Genomic DNA, 22,620 nt, shown 5'->3' with positions numbered 1-22,620 from the left:
AGTAAGAATTTTTCGATTTGGTATGGCGTCGGATCGTCGATTTACGTGTGTTGTACTAGTTTTGCCAAAATTCTGAGAAAATCTTTCAGCTGACTAGCAATAAATTCGCTCTTTATTCCATAAGCCACATCTTAAAAAACAAAAAATACATACTTCAAAATGTTTACCAAAAAACAACGCCAACTTCAAGAATTACTTAATTGAACACCCTTTATACCTAACGAATTTAGTTTTTAGAGGACAGAAAAATTTTCAACCTGTTTACTTACAAAATTTTAATATGTGAATTGTTCAGAAATAGATATTTACATAACAAGTACGGAAAGTGACCAATTTCACACGAGTGTAAATGCAGATGCACGAGGCGCCAGCCGAATGCAGATATTAGACGAGTGCAAGAAAGACACTTTCCGACGAGTTATGTACACTATTTTTCCTACGACCTTTCATCATCAGGAAGAAACCATAAATCTTGACAATAGTTCATTTTTTAAGTATACATATATCATTTTTCTACGACCTCATATAAAAGTGACGTATTCCACATATTTAGATTTTTGATGTTTTTGTACATCTATTTCCGAAAGTAAAAGTCACTAGTGTGATATGAATATATCCGCACAGACCTGTCAAAATTGATTTGTCAGAAACGACCTAACCAATTCATTTTTACCATTATGCGTGTTGTTTACAGTGAATCGTCTACATATTTAAGACATATATTTAAGAATTACATTTGTATTTCAAAATAACTGTCATTTTTGACAGGTTTGTGCGGATATATTCATATGGGTGGTATTTTTCAGCACAACAGATAATATGAAATTATCTGACATTCACCTCTTATCATAATACTCTGTCGTTCAGTTATTTAAATTTGTCGTTGATTAACAACTAATCAGTCGGGGTTTTTCTATCGGGAAAATCTTTATATTTGTCGTTTATATGTGTTAGTTATATATAAAATTAAATTAGAATAATTAGGGAATTAGAGCACATGTACCGCAATGTTGACATATATTTCTGGTTGCATAGATGCAAATGTAAGACAATGTAAAACTATTTCCAATATGGAGTCCATGTGAAAACAATATGGCAGGGATTTTTCTGCCTCTAGTTATATATGTCACCTCACTGTGGAGTGCGGGCACTACCGCCTGTAAAGTATGCAACCTCCCACTCTGGAGGATCAACAAACCGTGCCGGTCCATTTAAAACCATTGAAAGCGTTGTTTAGATGGAGTATTTAATTATTTTTTGTATTGTAGTTGGATTGCAACTTCTTAAAATCCCTTAATGATAATTTTGATCAGTGAATGGTAAATGTTAATTTTCAGGCAGAATACAAGCTGGTATCTGTGTTAATTTTTGGCATATTAAGTTAAATTTCGATAAAATCGTAAAGTTCTTTTTTAGGGATATTTTTATGCAACTTGCAACTTTGCAAAACCCATGACGATACTAAATACAGCAGATATGGCAAATTCAATCTATTTGGATTTTTTGAATAAAGCTATTGTCTTATAATTTACTTCGCATTAGGAATATCTCTAAAAGTTTGGTATTATTCTAAGAGAAGTTGCTTAGAATCGAATTTTAAATTCATTTATACCAAATAAGGAGTTTTTAAACGAAAAATTTCCAATTTTTATTTTATCACTTTCACAATCTTTAAATTTTGAGTTTCCGTAAAAATAAACAACATCATTTATTTAGCAGAAAAGAACAAAATAATACTCCTAATATTTAATTCATCAGTAACTCTATGTAACAACAAAAATTATTATGTTATTTTTTTTTCATATTTATCGTTAGAGACTGACGAACTTTTTGACATGTTATCACTGGTTTTGTCGAAATGTCGTTATATTAAGAGAAAAAAAATAGTTTCAAAAATTTTTGTTTTCGCTGTTTGCCTCACAGCGAATTTAAAAGTTTCCACAAAAGATGACAATGTAAATTATTTGCGAATTTATTTATCTACATGGGGGGTGTTATATAACAATTAAATAAGAAAAACTTAAAATAATTTCTGCGGCGAAATTTTGGGAAGCGTATAAAATCTATTTCGGCATTAAAATCTCCAAATTGACTGACAAATTGCTCCTCGAGCTAAAGACATGGTATTCGTGAGTCTTTAAAGACAACATTCACAAATACCAGTGTCTTTAGAACTTCAAAATCATTTCAGTAACTGCTATTTTGGGTTGCTGTTATTTTTTATTTGCTAGAACAAAAATTATATTTTAAATTTAAAAAAAAAAACGCATTTTATTTTATAGTTTATTGTATTTTGAACGCTTTTGTATTATTTTATGAATAGAATTGTTAATTTTCCAACGCGAGAAACAAATGAATTTATAATTTTTCTGGGGGACAACTCACACAAATGATATTTATATTCTTTAAAAGAAAGCTAATTAACAAAAAATCAGACAAATATGACTTTTCTAAAATTTCGTAACACAGTGTAATTAAAGATCAAATTTAAAGATTAATATTAAAAAAAAAAACCGAAATAAGATTTTTAAGTTGAAATTTTGTAAGGAATGTATTCTGAGCAACTTTCAGTCAACACAAAGGAAAAGTTCACTTTATTCAAAAACTCGTGGACAATGTATCATTTTCAAATTCTTTCTTCTAAAATTAAGGAAGATAAAAGCTTATTCATTTAGTACAAAACACTGTATTATTTTTTCGTCTAATCAGCAGATATTTCGATTTTATTTTAATTTTCATTGTCAAGCGACAAACGCCTGTAACTTTTTTTTTCGATTTTTAAAATATCAAATTTGGAAAGTCGTTATTCGTTGGCGTTTTTAGACCACTAATTAAGCCAAAAGTGTCCGAGTAAACAAATACTACTCAATGGCAGTATAGATAATACATATTAAAAGGTTTCAATCCAACCATAGTAAAAACACAGTCAAAAATAATTCAATACTGCATCTAAACAACGCTTTCAATCGTATTTAAATGAACCGACACGGTTTGTTGATCCTTCAGAGTGGGAGGTTGGATACTTTACAGGCGGTAATGCCCGCACTCCATTAGTAATGTCAAGTACCATTTCAACATGAACCATGCTACATACACTACAAAAAAAAAAACGCTCTCTGGTGGCGATTCTTGAACTAAACCAGACATGCTTTATTGTGGGAAATGTGATGAAAAACGAATTATAATAATTAAATTTCCTTTTGAAGCAGTAAAATTTTGGCTTTTCTCAAACGTTGAAACTATCAAAACAAACTTCAAGTTTGATTTTTTACGTTTTTTTCATTCGAATTTTGACAAGATCCCACAGTGTCACTTAAAAGCAGATTTTTGACAGAATAATGTGGCGCAAAACCTTAGTGCAAAATGTCAATAGGTGACGTTACCTAACCTGACCTGGTCTGATCCGTTTTTTTTTAACGCTCGATACTTTACTTTGCATTAATTTCAAATTTTTTAAGACCATTCAAAACCCGACAAATTTGAAGATGTTGAAATTTTACATTCGAAAATATGTATAATATCCGTTCACAAAACATAAAAGTTACTAAGGTTGCCGAATACAAAACTTCCTAAACGTGACAGTTGGCGAGAGTGGTAACTAAATGGGCGTTTCTAATTCTAATGTCAAAAGTTGAATTTAAAAGTTTCAAATTCGACTTGAATTTTACTTTGCGCAAAAAAAATAAAAAAAATTGGGTTTTTTTTACATTAAAAGGTATCAACTGGATCCTTTCACTTCCCTTAGGTAACCTAAAACAAACTTCAAAGTACAGTCCCACAGAGAGGTTTATTTATGCAGCTAACCAAGTACCAGATTTACCAAAAATCTAAGGTAATTTGATTTTTATGTTTTGTGAATGGATATTAAGTACAGATGCTCTAGAACGCTCGCACTTTAGTGCGAATATAGTAGACATGAATACTGGCTGTGAAGTTAGGTTACGTTATGTCAAAATTCAGTGACAGTGAAACTCAATAAATGTCAAATTTTAAATTGAATTCGAAAATCAAGTGGCAAGTCGTGGTTACAAAACCATTACCAATCGTGTAAAACGAAAAGTCTTAGAAATGGAAAAGTTAAATTTTTTATTAAAAAAGGGTGCAAATTCGAAAAAATAGTATAAAGGACTTGTTCTATAATGGCATTGGTGCACTCGCCCCATACAAAACGAGCCGTAGGCGAACTCGTGCACCAAATTGGCCATTATAAAACACGTTCTTTAATATACTATTATTTCTGCGTATAAGGAACATTTTAAACTACTTTGCTTTAAATTCTAAATTTTCAAGACAAATTCACCAAATTTTCTTATAAAGAAATATTGAGATTCTACATTGTAAATATGTATACAAACAAAGAAAGCTCATATACTATATTTAAAAATTAAAAAAACATTTAAACGGCTTGATTAATTTTCAAAAATTTCAAGGCCTCCAAAAATTTCACTAATTATTACAAAGCCACTGATCAACTTTTATTTCTGAAGTCGTCTATACGTTTTTTGCTGTAAGAACTTCATCAAAACTGAGGTTAGATTTGCGTTTAAAATTTTAGATTTCATTTTCATAATTTTTATATATATGTATTTTTATATAACTGGAAGAATTTGCAGCAATTGTATCATGTGAGTTACAAAATTTTTGTTTAGGGTAGGCCATGAAAGAGAGAGACAAACATAGAAGTCATGTCGGAGTGAAATTTTGTTTTTGATATAACCTCAATAATCTCCAGAATCAATAATGTTTTGAAAACTAATTGAAATGAAATCAAATGACAAATGTCAAACTACTGTCAAATTTTTTCTCGACTTACGTAAATTTTGTCAAAGCCTACCCTAAATAAAAATTTTGTGGATCACACACTCACTTTCATTGAGAATTGAGACTTTCATAATTGAATTTAAGAAACACTTTGAATTTCTTTAGTTTAATTTAAAAAATTTGAAGTTCGTCCAAAAACTCCACTAAGTCTTAAAACTTATTTTTTTATTAAGTTGTCATAAAAACCGAATTTAAGAATTAAAATTTTGCAATTCTATTTTCCGAACTTTCAATATAATTAAAGAAATTTTGCCTAAACATATTTTAGATTGTAGACTAAAACATACAACAAGAAAAGAAGTGTTTACAGTTTTATAATTGATTATAAGAAAGCAATTGAACTTTTTTGCCTTAATTTCAAAATTTTTAAGGTCATCCAAAAATCCAAAATCTTTTCACATTGAAGTAACTTATCAATTTTTTCAAAAAGTAATTTGAAAATTTTCATTAAGTCGAATCAAATATTCTAAAACATCGTAATTGGAGAGATTTCGCGAAATGTTTTTTTGATTCTAGATTCATAAGTGCAACAAGATATATGTAAAACGTTCAGTCTTTATATTTCGGTGGTAAAAACATTTTTTTTCTTAAAGTGTCACAAAAAGTACCACTTTTCTGCCGTATTACAAAATCTACTATTAACTATTCTGTATGATTTTATTTCAACAATTTCAAGGCCATTCAAAAATTCGATAAATTTTCATAAGTAATATAACGAGTGGGCTCGAAATTTTTCCGACAGACGAGTAGTTTTTTCGACGATCAATTGTCCAATTGTCCGGAGAACCAAACTACGAGTGCTGGAGGAAAAATTTCCCACAATTTCGAGCTCCCGAGTTATATTCGTCATGAGAATTCAACGAACTGACAAGCAACTGACAGCTCGCGTGGAATTGTCACTGAAAATTTCACTAGTGAAAATTTCCAAGAAAAGTTTGCTGTGATTGGTTTATTTGAAAAAATAAATGTCTCTTATTGATCGAATCTATGGTGAGTTGAATTCTCACGTTTATACTTCATATTAATGTTTTTTACATGCTATGTTTGTTTTCTTGTTGCATTTCATCCAATGTGAACCAGAAATTAAGTCAGATAAAGTCATCATAATAGCATTAATTTTAATTACAGTAGAACCTCGATTATCTGGGTGCGGATTATCCGTGCATTACAAAAAAGACACAAATCGATGACCAACTACTTCGAATTTTTACTTCCAATGTTAGAAAACTTAAAATTTGGAATTTCATGTGTACCGGTTGGTGTAGTTTAATGAGATTTAAGTTCAATTTTTCGAGATATCGATGGATAGAAAAGGCAAAGTTTGATACGAAAATTAACGATTTCCGGACACCTGTAGGTAGTTCAATTTTCAGGTTTTTTTTTGTTAATTTTGATTTCACCAGATACAATATACAGGGTCCGGCAACACTTGTGTTCACCCCCAAAATCGTCTTTAATTTTAAAGTTACAATTTTGAAAATTTGCATACGCTCATAGTTGACAAAGCTCTAGAAGCTGACGCAAAAATTTGTTTTTCATCATGGTTTGGTTGGCGTCGCGACGCCTAAGAATTATAAATTTTAGCGATATTTGAGTTGAGTAAACTACGTTTACACCAAAATTTCACAAGTCACTTTATTCACTCTTATAAATGTTTAACACGGGCATGTTGCACTTTATAGACACCAAAAATTGTTAATTAACATCGACAAAGCGACAATTTCACCAAGACTATTGTTATTTGAAAAATATTTTTTACGTATTTTTCTGAACTAAAAAAATATAAGTTAAAACGCGAGGTTTAAAAAAAATGAGTTTTTATTTTTTTTCATATTGTTCCACCACTCCAAAAAATTCGAAAAAATTCCTGAGTGTATAGAAGACATTTTCTGACAAGTTTTGGTGACATATTTTAAGAAGGCTAAAAAAATAAATTTTAATTTTCTTTCGTCCGCCAAAAATCAGCTTTTCGTGTAAAAATTATGATCATATTATTTTTTTCATGTCTTGGACGTCTAAGAATTAGGAAAAAAATTATTATTTATTAATTTTAAGTTTTACTATAAAAATAAAAATTAAAACGAAAAAACAGGTTTTTTTAAAAATCTCGCAAACCGTTTGGGTTAAAGAGCTAAAAATTAAGGTGAATTATTTTTATTCGACACCCAATCGATCCCCTAAGCGTGAGTCGAAAAAGCCACGGGGGCAGATTTCACATATTAATCCGGCTATGTCCTTTTGAAGACAATTTGCATTCAATCTAAAATAACAACTGAGATATTTTTAACCGTGATAAAAAACAAATTTTTGCGTCAGCTTCTAGAGCTTTGTCAACTATGAGCGTATGCAAATTTGCAAAAATTAAAGACGATTTTGGGTGTGGACACAAGTGTTGCCGGACCCTGTATACACCGATAAAATGTTAGATTTAATCGTTTTCTATTAAATTTAGTTCAATCGTTTTGCTTTAGTAGTTCAAATAATTTTTATTATATTTAGAGCGATTTAGCTCTGAGTTAAGATTTATTGTACAAATTTATTAGTAAAAGATTTCTACATTTTAGTTTGATTACTTAATTCAATTGTGAACTCAATACAGGATGATGAAGAAAAGACGCCCATGAGTGGTAGTATTATGTTCTTTTCTGTTAAACCATCTCAGAAATTAAAGCAAAATAATTAATCTAAACCTATTCCTATTTACAATATGAATTCTTTTTAAAGGAAAAGCTTGGCAGTGCTGCTCATTTTACATTCGGTAGCCTCCGCAACTAAGCAGCTAATATGCATTAAGAGCTTACAATGTTGCAACAAAATGTTTCTTCAAAGCTAAAACATGGTACTTTTAAAAGCCTAAGGAATTTGGTTTAAAGCACTTTTTTTTCCTTTTTTGATACAGAATATTGGTTAATGATATTAACTGTAAAAAATCTAATCTCTAACAATGAAATTTTAACTAAAAAGAGGTAAAAGCTTCTATTTCAGTTAAGAAAGCACAAATCTAGTTTCAGTTTTCAATTTTGGGCTCAGGAAAAAAGTAGCTGCAACATGCATAGGCCCTTTTTTTGTCACCTTCTATGTTATAAATATCGTTGCTACAGGGTGATTCTTATTCATGAATACCTGACTTGACAGATGACAAATTAGTGCCAGCGAAGTAGGAACCCAAAGACGTATCATGTGGTAACATTTCGCGGTAAAATTTATTTTAATTGTCCAAAATGTGCTTTAACTACGTTAGATTTGCATCATTTCAGTTCGCATTAATGGTGCAAAACAAGTAGGTAGCAGTTGTTCCATGTTCAATATTGACGAAAAATAATTTTTCCTACGACCCCGTAATGAAAGTGGCATTTTCCACACGGTTAAATGACTCCGAAAGTTGATGTTTTTGTACATCCATGTCCAAAAGTAAAAGTCACTGGTGTGATATGAATATATCCGCACAGACCTGTCAAAACTGACAGTTATTTTGAAATACAAATGTAATTGTTAAATTTTTGTCTCAAATATGTAGACGATTCACTGTAAAACAACATGTATAATGATAAAAATGAATTGTTAGGTCGTTTCTGACAAATCAGTTTTGACAGGTATGTGCGGATATATTCATATCACACTAGTGACTTTTATCAAAAATACAATTTATTCCCAAACACCAAATTTCGTCAAAAAAAATGGTGACGCGCGTTTCTATAGCAATGCTACCATCATCAGAGCGACGATTAAACTAAAAACTAACTAATAATTCGTCCTTATATACTAAAAGCTTGTCGACGCGCACCCTTTGGCGCAGGTAGAAGGGAGTAGAGAGAGGAGGAGGGGATGGGGCCGTTGTCTGAATTCATTATTACATTTTTGTTCCTAAATATTTCTAGACGTTCATAAATGTCTAGAAATTTACAATTATTTATGTTGATAAATTTAAGTTATTTTATATCTTGAATTAAAAAAACGTTCCAAATCATTCTGTTGCCTTAAAATGTATGTTTATTTAACAACTCGATTATCCGAGCGGGCCCAAAAAGCACGGATAATCGAGGTTGTACTGTACTTATATTAAATCATGTGTTAACTTCCAAATTTCTATGAAAATATAAAACTTGCAGCGATCTTTATTTTATAATTATAACTATCGTGTGATCTATTAAATTTTCATTTTCCACCATTTTACCACCGCAGCAATTTGGACGTATCAAGGCTAAATATTTGAGAAATTTTACAGGCAAAAAACCGACATTTGTTAAAAACACATGGCCTGTCGAGAATGGAAATTTTATAGATCACACAGTTTGATTGACAGATTAACTAATTACAATTTAATAGAAATATCGCGCCCCCCAAACACTTACCATTTTTATTATTGTTTTTTATGCTTATTTTTTCCTTGTTTTAGGTTATGGTAGCATCGCCCCACGAACCACCCTGGGCAAGGCGGTTACAATGGGCTACGCCGTGCTGGGCATCCCGCTAACTCTCATCTACCTCTCAAGCATCGGCTCCATCCTCAGCCGCGTCGCCCGAGGCGTGTTCTCCCGTGCCCTCTGCTGCTGCCTCTGCTCAAACTGCGGCTATTGTTGCTACGACGAGAAGAGGATGGCGGAAAAAGAACGTCGGATGAAGAAAAAGCGCCAACAACAAGAGCTCCAGCAACAGATGGCACTCCAGGAACCTTTCTACGTCCGGTCCAACTCCATTCACAACAACCTCCACTCTCCAGTCAAAGAAATTGACAGTTTGAGCTGCACAGACAACGAATCAAAGTCATCTATGCACGGTCTGAGCATTCTAGCGCCGATTCTTCTATGTCTAGCGATGATGTTCATCTACATCTGTCTAGGGACTTTCGCGTTGTACAAGCTGGAGAACTGGGATATCCTCGACGGGTTCTACTTCTGTTTCATGAGCTTGACGACCATTGGGTTCGGAAATATGGTTCCGGGATCTGACCCTTTCATCAATAACGAATCGAATACCACGATATGGTTTTGCTCAATTTATATAATGTCAGGAATGGCACTCACTGCCATGTGCTTCAACGTCGTCCATGATGAGATCGTCCATCGACTGAAGCACCAAGAGAAGATCATGCCGAAAATGAACTCGACGAGCTTCACCGATGACATGAACTCGTCGGATCCGTTCAACATGACGTCATGACAATTCAATCCAATCAAAAATCCCAATTTTTACCACAGGAACTTGACAGAAGAGACTCTGTTGAGTACTGGGACTCCCACGCAAGATCTGGCGCCGACGAAAATGCCCGAAGTACTCGAAGGTCCGGTTATGACGGGAGTGTATACAGTGCCGGAATTACCCGAGAACGAAGAGAACTCTGAAGATAATACAGAGATGTAATTTACCAACATATCTTTTTCGACTATTGTGATATTCTAAGTTGGATTGAAACGACCAAAGACGATGACTTTCGTAGTTCTAATCAATCTCGCGTTTTACGATTTGTAGCGCTATTGTTACTTAATCATTGTATATAATTGTGACTTACTGTTAGACGATTCGACTGTAAATATGTTAGCTGTAATATAATCGAGTTCTTTGTACTCTGATGATTCCTATGTTGCTCTGTTAGACTGTTTATAATTACATGTACAATTGTGAGACTGCGTTGAATGAATGTATAATTTGTATAAATGATAATAAATTCTTTAATAAAAATTGAGGAGTTGTGATCACATTCAAGCCACTTTTTTTTGAAAATTTTTGGAGATTTTGCAATTCTATTTTTAAAGGTGTAGCGACAAGTAAAGCCTACAAGTTTGCAAATTTTAAAGAAGCAATTTTACCGATTCTCAAAATTTTCAAGGTCATCCAAAAATTAGACCAATTGTAGCCTTATTACCATTTTTTGTCAACTTGATTTGTTTTCAAATTGTATTTTATCCAAAAGAAATAAATGTGGACCAAAAATTTTAGTTCATATTTTCAAAAATTTTAAGGTTGACATTCTTAATTACATTAATCTTAATTAAATGAAATTAACGTGTGATTAAATTTCCATTCTAGGTAGGTCGTGTATTTTGGACGTGCGTTGACTTCTTGTTCGATAACTAGCAAATCTCGCAAATATTAAGTCGAAACTACTGTAATGGTGTTAGTTACGACATGATTTTTTTTCTCAAAGCCAACTGCGAATGGAAATTTAATGAATCACACAATATATTTGAGCTTCTAAATTTCTAAATACATATAGCAAAAAAGAAAGCCTACATGAATTTGTAATTACTAGAAATAGTTTGACTAACAAATAATTATAATTAAAAATGTTCAATGCTACTCAAAAGCCAAGAATCTTCCAACTTTTTCAGAAAATTTCTATACCACAGCTCATTAATATCGGTCCACTCATTAAAAAGTTAAGTTGGCAGCAATGGCGTTTGACCTTGATTCAACTGTGGCATGCGTATAGTCTATCCGGTGAGAGATTGGGAGATTTCGACAGCTGACATATAGGTTGGCAGCAAATTATGCTACAAAATACACTAAAAACACAACATTCCAACGCGAAATGAGTTGACAAGGTTGTCAGTAACTGAGGTGTGTTCATAAAGTGAGACGTCTGTTGGAGCGTTTGACGTCAGATTGATGTGATTATCACTGAGATTCGCCAAAGTGTTGTTGCGTTTATGAACGGTTTCCGTGGTTATTTAAATGTTCGACACATCACCTACATACAAAACGCAATTTTCGCGAAAATTCATGACTAAAACTATGCCAAATTTCTGATATCGATATCTCGCTTATTTTTTCGAGTAAACCTGAGTTATTATACATCAGTGTACGCAGAATTTTACGCAGATTCCAAATCTGGGATTTAAATTTAGTTCCAACAACAGATAACTGAGTTACGGCCGATCAAAGTTTCATTTTTCCTCATTTTTCATAATTTTTAAAGTTAAATATCTATTTGAGATATTCAGATGCGGTTTGCGCCATTCTTTTTCTCGGCTCATTTTACGTGAGAAAACGTTATCAAAAGCCCAAAATTCGATAGTCGATTTTTCGGGAAAAATTTTTTTTTTAATATTGGTCATAACTCGTAAACTATTTGTTAGATTAATCTCAAATTTGGCCAGGAGATAGATTTCGAGCTCCTCTTTCGACTGATGTATAATTCAAAGCTATTAATAGTCGTTTTCATTTTGAAAACATTGATTGAAAATCACCCTAAAATGACGTTTTCAAAACAGTTTTTGGCCAATGCCCAATGTCTCGTTTATTTATTAAGCAAACTCAACAAATTTGGGTTTCATTTTACGCAAAATGTCACGCTGAATCCAAAAACATAAGAATTTTTAATTTTTGTCAACAAATAACTGAGTTATGGCCGTTTGAAATTTTGGGTTGTCGTCAGAGAGCCAATTTTTGAAGGTTCAAAACAATTCGTGCTCAATATCTCAAAAACTATTACAGATTTTAAGATGCGGTGTGCGCTATCGTTTTTCTCGCGAGTTTTTACATAAGAAATAGTTCATAGATTTTTCAAAAGTCGAAATTTGCAAATTTTTGCAAAAATTTATGACTAAAACTATGCCAAACTTCTGATATCGACATCTCGCTTATTTTTTCGAGTAAACTTGAGTTATTATACACCAGTGTATGCAGAATTTTCCGTAGATTCCAAATCTGGGATTTAAATTCAGATTCAACAACAAATAACTGAGTTATGGCCAATCAAAGTCTCAAAAAGTTGATTCTCATTTTTCCTAATTAGTACGATCGATCTCAAAGTTGGCCATTAGATAGATCTTGTGCTTCTTTTCCGATGATTTAGAAATTTGACCAAAATCATAGGTGCGGGAGAAGCTGGTTGATATTATAAAATGGACATTTTATGAACGCTTTTGTGTCACATTTTATACACAGAGTGATTTTTATGATCGCAGCCCTGCGGTTATTTTGTCATTTTAAATTTCGCGCGTAAGTACACTTTTTATTGCGTAGATTTAGTGACTTTTCTGTCATTCAAACTCTCACTGTTCAAACTATAGAAGCTAATCGTTTTGCGCAAGATTGCTAAAACTTATTAAATATCTAATAAAACCTTTCTTTTGCAACAAACTTGTAATTAATTATTGATTAATACACTCAACTTTATCAAGGTGTTAACCTCAAAAATCGCTACATTCAATTTTTCCCTAATTTTCTCACTAAAGAATTGAAATCCTGATTTACACCCAAGAATTTTCGAAAATTGTGTGGACTGATAGCAATGAGCCGAACTTTAGAAAATATTTACAGATCGCAGCGGCTTCGAAAAAAAATCATGTCGTAGCTAATACCACCGCAACAGTTTCTACATATAAAAACAAAATTTTTGAAAAATCTTAGAGTTTTTAAGCAAAAGGCAAACACACGATCAAAATAAATGGTCTGTTTAGAGTGGAAATTTTATAGATCACACAATATAAGTTAACATGATCTAACAACAGTTAAATTAACTATAAATAAAATCAAACATTTTTATTTTGAACATAATTTTAATTCGAAATTTTTGAAAATATTTATGAATTTTTATAACTATCGCGTAATCCATTAAATTTCCGCTCGCAGTTGGCTTGAACAAAAAATTATGTCGTAGCTAATAAAACGTCTAAAAACAAAATTTTTGGCAAGTTTCACCGTTTTCAAGAAAGAAACAGACATACGTCAAAAATGGTAATTTTGTAGATCACACAATGGAACAATTTAATTGAAAATTTTCAAGGTCACCCATATCTAGTGTAATTTTGAAAACTCTAAATCGAATTTGCCTAAAAATATCGCAGCCACCTTAAATATTCAAGCCCCCGAACAACGACCTTGAAGTCACTCACCCATAAACTCGCATTTAATGCCTTTTTTACAGTTTTTTTTATACGCTTTTTACTTTTCTGGAGTGGTAGCATTGTCGCCACCCTTTCTGTCGCGCTCTGAATCGATTCGAATTTTATTTTGCTTTTAGGCAAACATTGCTGACTCATATTCACGGATGCGACGACACCGGTTGGCTTTTGCCTTCTAAATACCCCTAAATACAACTACAACAAACCTGAGGAAGCGAAAAGAAGAACAAAACAGATAAAACTAAAACACAAGAGAATTTCGTGGTGTTAATATTTGAACTTCCCGCGCATTCTATAAATATCAATAAAGAGTTAGTGGAGCCGCTTTCCGTTTTCTTCAATTTTCTGCTCGGTGGTTCTACAGGGTGTTGTTTTTTTCCGAGCTATCGACTGTATTTACTATAGAAACCTGCGTTACCGACCTGGCGTTTTCGATGATTTGGCGTGTTTTTTTGGTTGCTTTGGCGACGAGGCGAACTTTTGTTTGTGTCAGTTTCAAAATTCGCAATTGTCGTCTCTTCCGCCGTCGCTGTCACGTCAAAATCCGTTTCAAGTTTGAATTTCGCGGTTTGCTCGAGTTGGAAGTTCCTCCAAAAGAGACCAGCACTTGTCTCGAAGTTTATCCGAGCTACGAACCTTCACGGATATAACATATGTTTTAGGTGACTCAAATGATCCAATGCGGTCCTATTTGCTAGTAACACCGGCCATCTTTTCCCTGAAACAGTGTTTGTTTGGTATTTTAGATCAAAATTAAACTCGTAATTAATGTCAGAACCACAGTCAGCTCTTCTACTGAGAAAGCAGCTAGCAGGTAAGCGCTAAAAATAGCCCATTTCCACCCAGAAAAGTACCAACAAAACACAAAGAAAACCACAACCTAAAATGTCCCAAAATTGTCCTATACGCCAAAATTAGCCCCAAAGCCGATCGAGGTTTTTTCTCACCAGATTCTAGGGGAATTTCGCCTTTTTCCGGGTTAACGACGTGGTTTTAGCACTCAGGCCCCCCATCGTGGGCTCTCTAGCCATTGCTGCCCCCTTAAGCTCCCAATCTACACTCGCTGTCATTTTTTTGACAGTCACACTAAAAACCAGTGCCCCCTTTTTCTTTTCTTTGTTTCTTAATGACCTTGCTGTATTAATACTCCATTTGTTTCCAGAATTAAACAAAAACCCTGTCGAGGGATTTTCTGCTGGGCTTATCGACGATAATGACATATACAGATGGGAAGTGTTAATAATTGGACCCCCAGACACCCTCTAGTAAGTCTTTCGTTTTTTTAAGGTTATGTTGGTAAACGTGTGAACTTTGCAGCGAAGGAGGATTCTTCAAATGTCATCTTTATTTCCCTAAAGAATATCCACTAAGGCCGCCCAAAATGAAATTTGTGACAGAAATCTGGCATCCAAATAGTAAGTTGGAGGGTGATGAACCCTCATAGGGATTTTTAGGTTATAAATAGACTGGGGGAAAATCAATTGGAGTATTGGCAACAGTTATTTTTGCTAACTTGATTTTTTGAGAAATTCGCGCAATGACGTTCTGGGATCAGTGACCCTCAAACTTTTTTGCTGACGTGACGTCATTTAATACTCCAGCAGTTGCCCACATTGCCATCTAAGTTTTTTTGGCCAAAGAACATCTTTGACATTAGTGAACGGATTTTGTTTAAATTTTAAACGAAGATTATAGAATATGTGAGCCTTAAATTGACATACATTAAAGTATTTCAATGTTGAAAATGCGATGGTAGCCACCTATTTAATAGGTAAATTTATTCAGAATAAGAGAATTGGTCGATTTTGTCATTAAAAGTAGTTATTTCATATCTTTGAAATAACAAGTGAAGGCGTTGATTTTGTCTTCCTCTGTTTTTTAAAAGTGTGAAATTAAACACATTTTAACGGTGTCTGTGTTAACGCAGTGCAATAATTTCCAACAGATCGAAATAACTAGTCATAACAGAGCCGGAATAAGACTCTGTAGGTTGAAATTAATCATAATCTATACTATAACCTCAAATGAGAAATGTCAAAAACGACAGACTGAAACAAATGCTGGAAGTGTCCAAAATTGTTCTTGATTTCATAGCCAGAGATGATTTTCTAGAGTTTAGAAATGTTGGCTTAGTTTTTGTTTTTTTCTTAATTACTGGATCTGCTAGACAATTGATTTTCAGCGAACGCCTGTTATTAGATGAAATGAATATTTGATTATTAAATTTAAATGAAGACAAATAAGGAACAAGGTGGCGTCTGCAATACCAGATAAATCTTTATCTCTTCAGTTATCTTGCGTTTAAATTTTATTAATATTCGTTTAGAATTAACAAAGATTAAAGTGAGAGGCCACCGTGTATATAATTACAGAAATATCTTGTAAAATTACCCAAAAATCACGTGAAACATTAATATTGTAGTAGTTTAAAATTCCATGTTGTGTACATAATTTTTTCTTGCAGTCGATAAAAACGGCGACGTATGTATATCGATTCTCCACGAGCCTGGCGACGACAAATTCGGATACGAGAAAGCATCAGAAAGGTGGCTGCCAGTACATACAGTAGAAACTATTTTAATATCGGTAATTTCAATGCTAGCTGATCCGAATGACGAATCACCCGCGAATGTCGACGCTGCAGTAAGTACCACTGTTAATCAATAGCCTCCTTGTTCTAACCTCACTTTATTTGCAGAAAGAGTGGCGGGAAATGTATGGGGAGTTTAAACGGAAAGTAGCGCGGTGTGTCAGGAAGTCCCAAGAGGAATGTTAGTACATTAAACCAATTAATTAAACAAACAAAAATAACCACAAATAAAACGGTTTCTTCATTTTTTTTAAATTCGAATTTTTGTATGAGTTTTTTTATTTTTGTGTGCATTAACAGAAGTCTTAAAACTCTGGGGTCAAATTATTTTTCATTTTGGTCTCGATGAGGTGATTCGTTTTGAGTTTAAACTAAGTTCCATTTTTTTTTCTAGGATGTTCGTTATAACTATATTGCGTGAATGTGGTATTGTAAGCGGAAACCATGATTCGTTTTTGTCTCTGAACGACCGTCAGATTCAAATGTTGTCTTAACTGTAATACTTAAGACGTTTGTCGAAATACACTACTTGTAACTGCTATTAGATTATGTAAATTTCAACTGTAACACTGTAGGTATCATAAGTTAAGTAAATTTTATTAATAAAGCTATCGTTATTAATAACGGGCGACGTTTGAGGACCACTGGCGTCGAAAAAAATCAACATGAAATTGAAAGAGAACAGTTTTTCCCATATTTGTCACGCCTGGTTGAGAACCGCTGATTTTAGAAAACGTAAATTCCCAAAAAATCTCTAGATTTTTGACGACGTTTGAGAACCGCTGACTTTGAGAAAAACCAATCAGAATCGCTCAAAAGATTGCAAATTAAGAATTTTCCTTTTGTAACTAACCCATTCTAAAGAAGCAGTTTTTCGTGTGAAATCAGCCTGAAGAAATTAATCTCAAAGTTTTGACAATTGACATTTTGAGATGCTAAATATCCCTAGATCTGTCAACCCAGTTTGAAAGATTTTCGTCTAGATCGGCTAAATTTAAAAATCAGTGACTGTGTGAAGCGCACGTTTCTCCAATTCTAGAACAGCATCAAAGTAAGTAAAACGTTTTATTTACAACAAGAATCACAAGTTACAATTTCGCTCTTTTACTTTCATCTTCTTCCAACTCGAACTTCCGTTTCCCGTTGAAACCCCCTGACAAACTCTCCAACCTCAACTCCTTTGACTGCTTCTTTAACTTTAACGCCTCTTTGTTTTTGTTTCGTTTCTTCTTATTGTTAACTCCGTTTTGGTTCTCACTTCCATTCTCTTTCTTCTTCTTCTTCTTCTCCACCGGTTCGTCATCTTCATTGACATTGTTTAACTTCACCGTCTTCTGCTTCATTTGCACCACGTTCGAAATGTTCAAACTCTTGCAAAGTTTATTATACGCGAGTTTAGTGTCTCTCGAGAAAGTTAATTGTGATCGGCACTCTCTGACGACGTCGCCCAAGATATCCCAACTCTCGAAACCTTTTGCCAACACCGACGTCCTCACACTCTGAAGAAGCTCGAATAAATTCGTGAGGAACTTCTCTTTGACTCGCTTCTGACCGGGGTCTGTGTTAAACTCCCTGAAGAAGTCAACACAGTCTTTGAGGAAGTTCACCAGAGTATCCTGGAGATGTTCACTGTGACCACTGATAAACCTCTGGTTGTGACAGAATAAGACCAAGAGCTCCATCGCTTGGTTGCGTCTGAAAGGTCTAACTTTCGACGCGAAGACAAAACCGGTGAGGAGCGGCACCAACGGAATGATTCCCTCCCAGTTGAGTTGTACCAAACTCTTGAAGAAGACGTACGGAATCACGCAGTCGCGCCTCGTGAAGAAGACCTCGAGACTTTCAGTTACCACTCGCGTAACTTTCTCGGTACTCTGCGAACATGTTATGGCGAAAATCGCGCCTTCAGAGATCTTCTCGGCCATCTCTTGGATGACCACCGCGTTCCTGGTACCCTTCTCCAATAACGACTTCAATAAATCCACCAGGACATCCTCAGTGACGTCCTCAACTTCGCTGAACTTCTTCAAGGAAGTCAGTTTTTTCAACACTGAGCGCACCCGGTCTTGGAGGGGCTTCTGGTGCTCGTTCTTGATACAGAACTCCAGGAGTTGGAGAAGAGGTAGCATGATCTCCAGTGTCAGTATTAACGACGGGTTCGAACTGAGGTAGATCTCCACCAGGTCGAGAACGCGGATTCGGAAATGAGTGAGCGCTTCGTCGTCTTTCTTCTGCTTCTTGTTCTTCCCCAGGTTGGGTTTGAACTGTTTGAATGTTTGACCGAGCGCTTCGTTGAGTTTCTCGCCGTGTTCGTCGTCAAGAGTGTCGAGATCGACGCTCTCGGCGTCGCTGTCGACGTCGGCGCCGAGGATCTGGTGCAAAGCCATGCGGAGTTTGTCGCTGACGTTTTCTTCCTCCTCCTCGTCGTCGCCGCCGTCTGATTCTTCTTCTTCATCTTCATCCTCGTCGTCTTCGTCTTCTTCTTCATCGTCGCTCTCGCCTGGTTGCGACAGAGGGTTGCCTTCGTTCTTCGGATCCAACACCGCCAATATCTGGTGGATGGCAGTACCATTGAGATATTTGCAGAGATGAGGAAAGACACAGTTGATGACCCGCCTCAGCAAGTGAGAATTGTGGGATAAAAGGTTCAAGAACAAGTCGACGACGACCTCGATCCACAAAGGATCATCCGAAGACTCGTCTTTCTTTTTCGTACGTTCGTAGCAACTGAACAACTCGGTCAAAGAGTCGGACGCCATCTTCGAACTGTTGAAGATCTGTAGACCAAGATTCAAGAAGAGAGTGTGGAAGACCGCCCCTTTCTTCTTCGAGCTACCATCTAGTTTAGTGACTAACTTAACCGTCTTCTTCCAAGTCTCCTGGTCTTTGTCTTCGAGGGGAGAGCGCAGCGAGCTCGGGTCGTTCGTGATGGCCTCATCAAACTCGTGAAAGATCTTTGATAGGATTCCTCTCAAGTTGTCCAACTTCGTTAGTTTGATATCAAGAGAGGAGTAGAAGGCGTCTTTGAGAGACTCGGCGAGCTCGTTGCCGATCTCACCGGTGAAAATCCCCAACTTCCCCAAAAACAAAAGCTGCTCGACCTTCCAATCATCGTCTTGCATCACAGGGTTGTTCACTAATTTGACCAATAAGTGAGCAGCGTAGACTCTGTCGGCGTTCCACCACGCCTCTCCTCCTTTATCAAACTCCCCCAAAACTACCTCCCGGTAAATCCCCCCCAACTTTTTCACCCCATCTATGTTTAAAGTCCCCGTAATATTCTGTACCAACCGACTTTTGGTTACTTTCTCGAAAATAAAAGTCCCTGGATTGAACAAGAGTCGTTTTAACACTTTGATTTTAGTCTTTGTCTTGACAGTGTCGCCCTTCATCGCGTTCAGAATGGCCTCGAAGAGCTGTTGAGTCGCCTCTTTGAATTCCTTGTCTTTGTTCTTCCCCACTGCTGTCTTATAGGTCGAAATTGTCTGTTGGATGTAATTATTAGTGAGGATGTTGGGTATGATGGTCGGATCGGACGTGGTCTGAATAGTTTGCGTCAGGAGTTTGGTGAAGGCGAGATATTTGTTGCGGTTGGAGCGGGCCAAGGCGGAGTCCAAGTGCGCGAAAAATGGCTCTGATAGGTTCATTTCCGCAAGTTGGGGCGGGATCAGAGCAAAGATTGGATGCCTAAGAGCGAGGAGGCGTGGTATAACCTAGAAATCACAAACGTTATGGAGTGCGGGCACTACCGCCTGTAAAGTGTGCAACTTCCCACTCTGGAGGATCAACAAACCGTGCCGGTCCATTTAAATACCATTAAAAGCGTTGTTTAGATGCAGTATTTAATTATTTTTGACTGTGTTTTTACTACGGCTGTGTTGAAATCTTTTAATATGTATTATCTATACTGCCATTGAGTAGTTATTGTTTATTTTAGGACACTTTTGGCGTGGTCCAAAAACGCCAACAAAAAAAAATACAGGCGTTTGTCGCTTGACGATGAAAATTAAAATTAAAATAAAATTGAAATATTTGCAGATTAGACGAAAAAATAATATAGTGCTTTGTACTTTACGAGTAAATGAATAAGCTTTTATCTTCCTTAATTTTAGAAGAAAGAATTTGAAAACAAAAGATTGTCCACGAATTTTTGAATAAAGTGATCTTCTTCTTTGTTGTTGGACATCTTCGATTTTTAAGAAAAGTTGCTCAGAATCCATTCTTGACAAAATTTCAACTTAAAATTCTTATTTCGTTTTTTTTTAATATTACAATCTTTAAATTCGATCGTTAATTATTGATAATTAAATATTATTATTTTGTTCATTTCTGCTAAATAAATGATTTTGTTTATTTTTTAGTTCGGCTAAAATTATACTTAATGGGAACACAAATTTATGTACAAGGTGTTTATAAATGTTTCTAGCATCAAGGGTGGCTATGAAATGTCAAAGAAATTTGCCACTCATTATAAATGAGGGTTTAGATTTTTCAACTGACATTTGTAGTTAACCAAAGAAAATTTATTGGATCAATTTTTGGTGTTGACAAAAAAAAATGCAATTTTTTGTAAAAATTTGGTGTTTGGGAAAAAATTGTAATTTTAATAATTTGTAGTTAACCTCAATTATAGAGCAAAGTAAGTTTTGAGAAGAAAACTGTTCTAGTTGTGGTTTGAAACCTGAAAATCAAAAATTTTGACACAAAACCGTAACCAAAACGTCGTTGACGTAAGTAACATAATAACAAATAATTTTCAAGATAATTATATTCACTATAAAAACAAAGCGCCAAAGTAGTGCACGACAGGAATTCCAGAGCCACTCTTGATGCTAGAAACATTTATAAACACCTTGTACTTATGTATGTGATAAAATAAAAATTGGAAATTTTTCGTTTAAAAACTCCTCATTTGGTATAAATAAATTTAAAATTCAAGAATAATATCTAACTTTTAGAAATATTTCTAACGCGAAGAAAATTACAAGAAAATAGCTTTATTCAAAAAATCCTAATAGATTGAATTTGCCATATCTGCTGTATTTAGTATCGCCATGGATTTTGCAAAGTTGCAAGTTGCATATAAATATCCCTAAAAAAGAACTTTACGATTTTATCAAAATTTAACTTAATATGCCAAAAATTAACAGAGATATCAGCTTATATTCAGGCTGAAATTAAACATTTACCATTCATTCACTGATCAAAATTATCATTAAGGCATTACATTTTAAGAAGTTGCAACCCAACTACAATACAAAAAATAATTAAATACTGCATCTAAACAACGCTTTCAATGGTATTTAAATGGACCGGCACGGTTTGTTGAACCTTCAGAGTGGGAGGTTGCGTACTTGTTGGTTCAGTGTTACCAACTTTCACGCAGTCTTACCATCAGCGTGTTGCAAACATCCCTCAAGCTCTCCTCGCACAGAATTTCGGACGTCCCCAAAGTGTTCTTCAGGAACTTCTTGTGAAGAGACTCTGAGAACCTTTTTTCAATATCCAGCAGCAAATACAGGGTGTCCAAATTTTGTTCTGACCACGCCTTGCCAATATCGTTTTTGATAAGCGGAAATACAACCCGCTCGAACTCTTTGGAGTCAATCTATGAAATCAACACTGATCAATCTGATTGAATAGTTTCCAATTACCTTTTCAAATAAATCAATCAAAAACTTGTACGACGCGAGATTGAGGTAAGTTCGCTCTTTCCCGGCGTTGAGGAGGAGCTCCAGGATTTTCCCCTTTTCCTCGTCATCGCAGCGGTGGTATAAATTCGATCGAATGATAGCCCCAGCTACTAAAATCTGCCCAGAACACACGTCCGCGTTTTCCTGGAACTTCATGTTAAAACAGGATCTTTACAACCACCGATAAAACGTACGCTCTTGCTGTTGCCGCCCCCTTTGTGCAACTCCTTGGCGACGTGGTCCAGGACAGCCCCCACGGCGACATCCCCGAGGTTCAGTAACCCCACGAGGGCAGCGAAGAATCCAGTCTTGGCGGGGAGTTTCGACCCCCCCAGGCCTCGGACGAGCCTCCCCAAAGCATACTTCAATTCATCCTCAGCCTGAAATAACAAATCACATGGTGGTACAATTCGATCTAACCTCACTTTTTCGGCAGTCTTGTCTTCGCTCAAGTGTTTGAGGAGTTCCACGCCTGCTTTGACGCGGACTTTTTCTTGCGCGTTCGTGAGCTTCGTGAAGTTATCTAAGACGGACGTTTCTCGTTTTCTTTTCAAGTTTGAGACGTTTTCTGTTTCCACGTGTTGCGCCTCCATCATGTAAACACTGAACTGTCAAAGTCAAACCGGCGACCAATCACAGCGCAGTCGGGGGAGTGCGATTGGTGGAGAGT

General features: G+C 35.1%; 3 protein-coding genes across 4 annotated transcripts in view; 2 read left to right on the top strand and 1 right to left on the bottom strand.

The window, feature by feature from the left end:
- Nucleotides 1-10,500, top strand: part of LOC148176949 (potassium channel subfamily K member 18) — a 236,832-nt gene extending 226,332 nt beyond the window's left edge. The window contains exon 6 of the mRNA XM_088032666.1: nucleotides 9,218-10,500. Within this exon, the coding sequence (XP_087888792.1) occupies nucleotides 9,218-9,981 (764 nt within the window). The 3' untranslated portion in view covers nucleotides 9,982-10,500. The remainder of the gene's footprint in view (nucleotides 1-9,217) is intronic.
- Nucleotides 10,501-14,279: 3,779 nt separating this feature from the next.
- On the top strand, nucleotides 14,280-16,864 carry Ube2g1 (ubiquitin-conjugating enzyme E2G 1). 2 transcript variants are annotated; one of them, XM_088032832.1, is made up of 6 exons: nucleotides 14,280-14,481; nucleotides 14,830-14,932; nucleotides 14,985-15,082; nucleotides 16,132-16,310; nucleotides 16,366-16,438; nucleotides 16,652-16,864. In XM_088032832.1, coding segments are annotated over exons 1-6 (501 nt in total). In that variant the 5' UTR covers nucleotides 14,280-14,435; the 3' UTR covers nucleotides 16,654-16,864. The 2 variants fall into 2 exon arrangements, with proteins under 2 accessions (XP_087888958.1, XP_087888957.1); XM_088032831.1 differs by having other exon boundaries at nucleotides 14,281-14,481; nucleotides 16,366-16,864.
- Nucleotides 16,865-17,312: 448 nt separating this feature from the next.
- On the bottom strand, nucleotides 17,313-22,579 carry Mybbp1A (MYB binding protein 1a). The gene is made up of 5 exons (XM_088032752.1): nucleotides 22,376-22,579; nucleotides 22,145-22,330; nucleotides 21,912-22,094; nucleotides 21,650-21,865; nucleotides 17,313-19,970 (listed from the first exon to the last, which is right to left on the bottom strand). The coding sequence occupies exons 1-5, from the start codon at nucleotides 22,544-22,546 to the stop codon at nucleotides 17,346-17,348; spliced, it is 3,381 nt and encodes a 1,126-aa protein (XP_087888878.1). The 5' UTR covers nucleotides 22,547-22,579; the 3' UTR covers nucleotides 17,313-17,345.
- Nucleotides 22,580-22,620: the final 41 nt, after the last annotated feature.

The sequence above is a fragment of the Gnatocerus cornutus genome, chromosome 3, assembly GCF_029298725.1.
Source record: "Gnatocerus cornutus isolate USDA-ARS CGAHR chromosome 3, icGnaCorn1.1, whole genome shotgun sequence".
In the NCBI taxonomy this organism is placed as follows: domain Eukaryota; kingdom Metazoa; phylum Arthropoda; class Insecta; order Coleoptera; family Tenebrionidae; genus Gnatocerus; species Gnatocerus cornutus.
Note: the sequence above shows the minus strand (reverse complement) of the source record. Positions and strands in the feature narration are given on the sequence as shown.

Excerpts from the sequence above, each read along its gene's own strand:
- Ube2g1 (XM_088032831.1), top strand. The coding sequence starts at position 14,436 with ATGTCAGAACCACAGTCAGCTCTTCTACTGAGAAAGCAGCTAGCAG. Across the intron at positions 14,482-14,829 it reads ACTGAGAAAGCAGCTAGCAG|AATTAAACAAAAACCCTGTC; the intron begins GTAAGCGCTAAA and ends ATTTGTTTCCAG. Across the intron at positions 16,311-16,365 it reads CCGCGAATGTCGACGCTGCA|AAAGAGTGGCGGGAAATGTA; the intron begins GTAAGTACCACT and ends CTTTATTTGCAG.
- Mybbp1A (XM_088032752.1), bottom strand. The coding sequence starts at position 22,546 with ATGATGGAGGCGCAACACGTGGAAACAGAAAACGTCTCAAACTTGAAA. Across the intron at positions 21,866-21,911 it reads TGATTGATTTATTTGAAAAG|ATTGACTCCAAAGAGTTCGA; the intron begins GTAATTGGAAAC and ends TTGATTTCATAG. Across the intron at positions 19,971-21,649 it reads ATGTTTGCAACACGCTGATG|GTTATACCACGCCTCCTCGC; the intron begins GTAAGACTGCGT and ends TGTGATTTCTAG.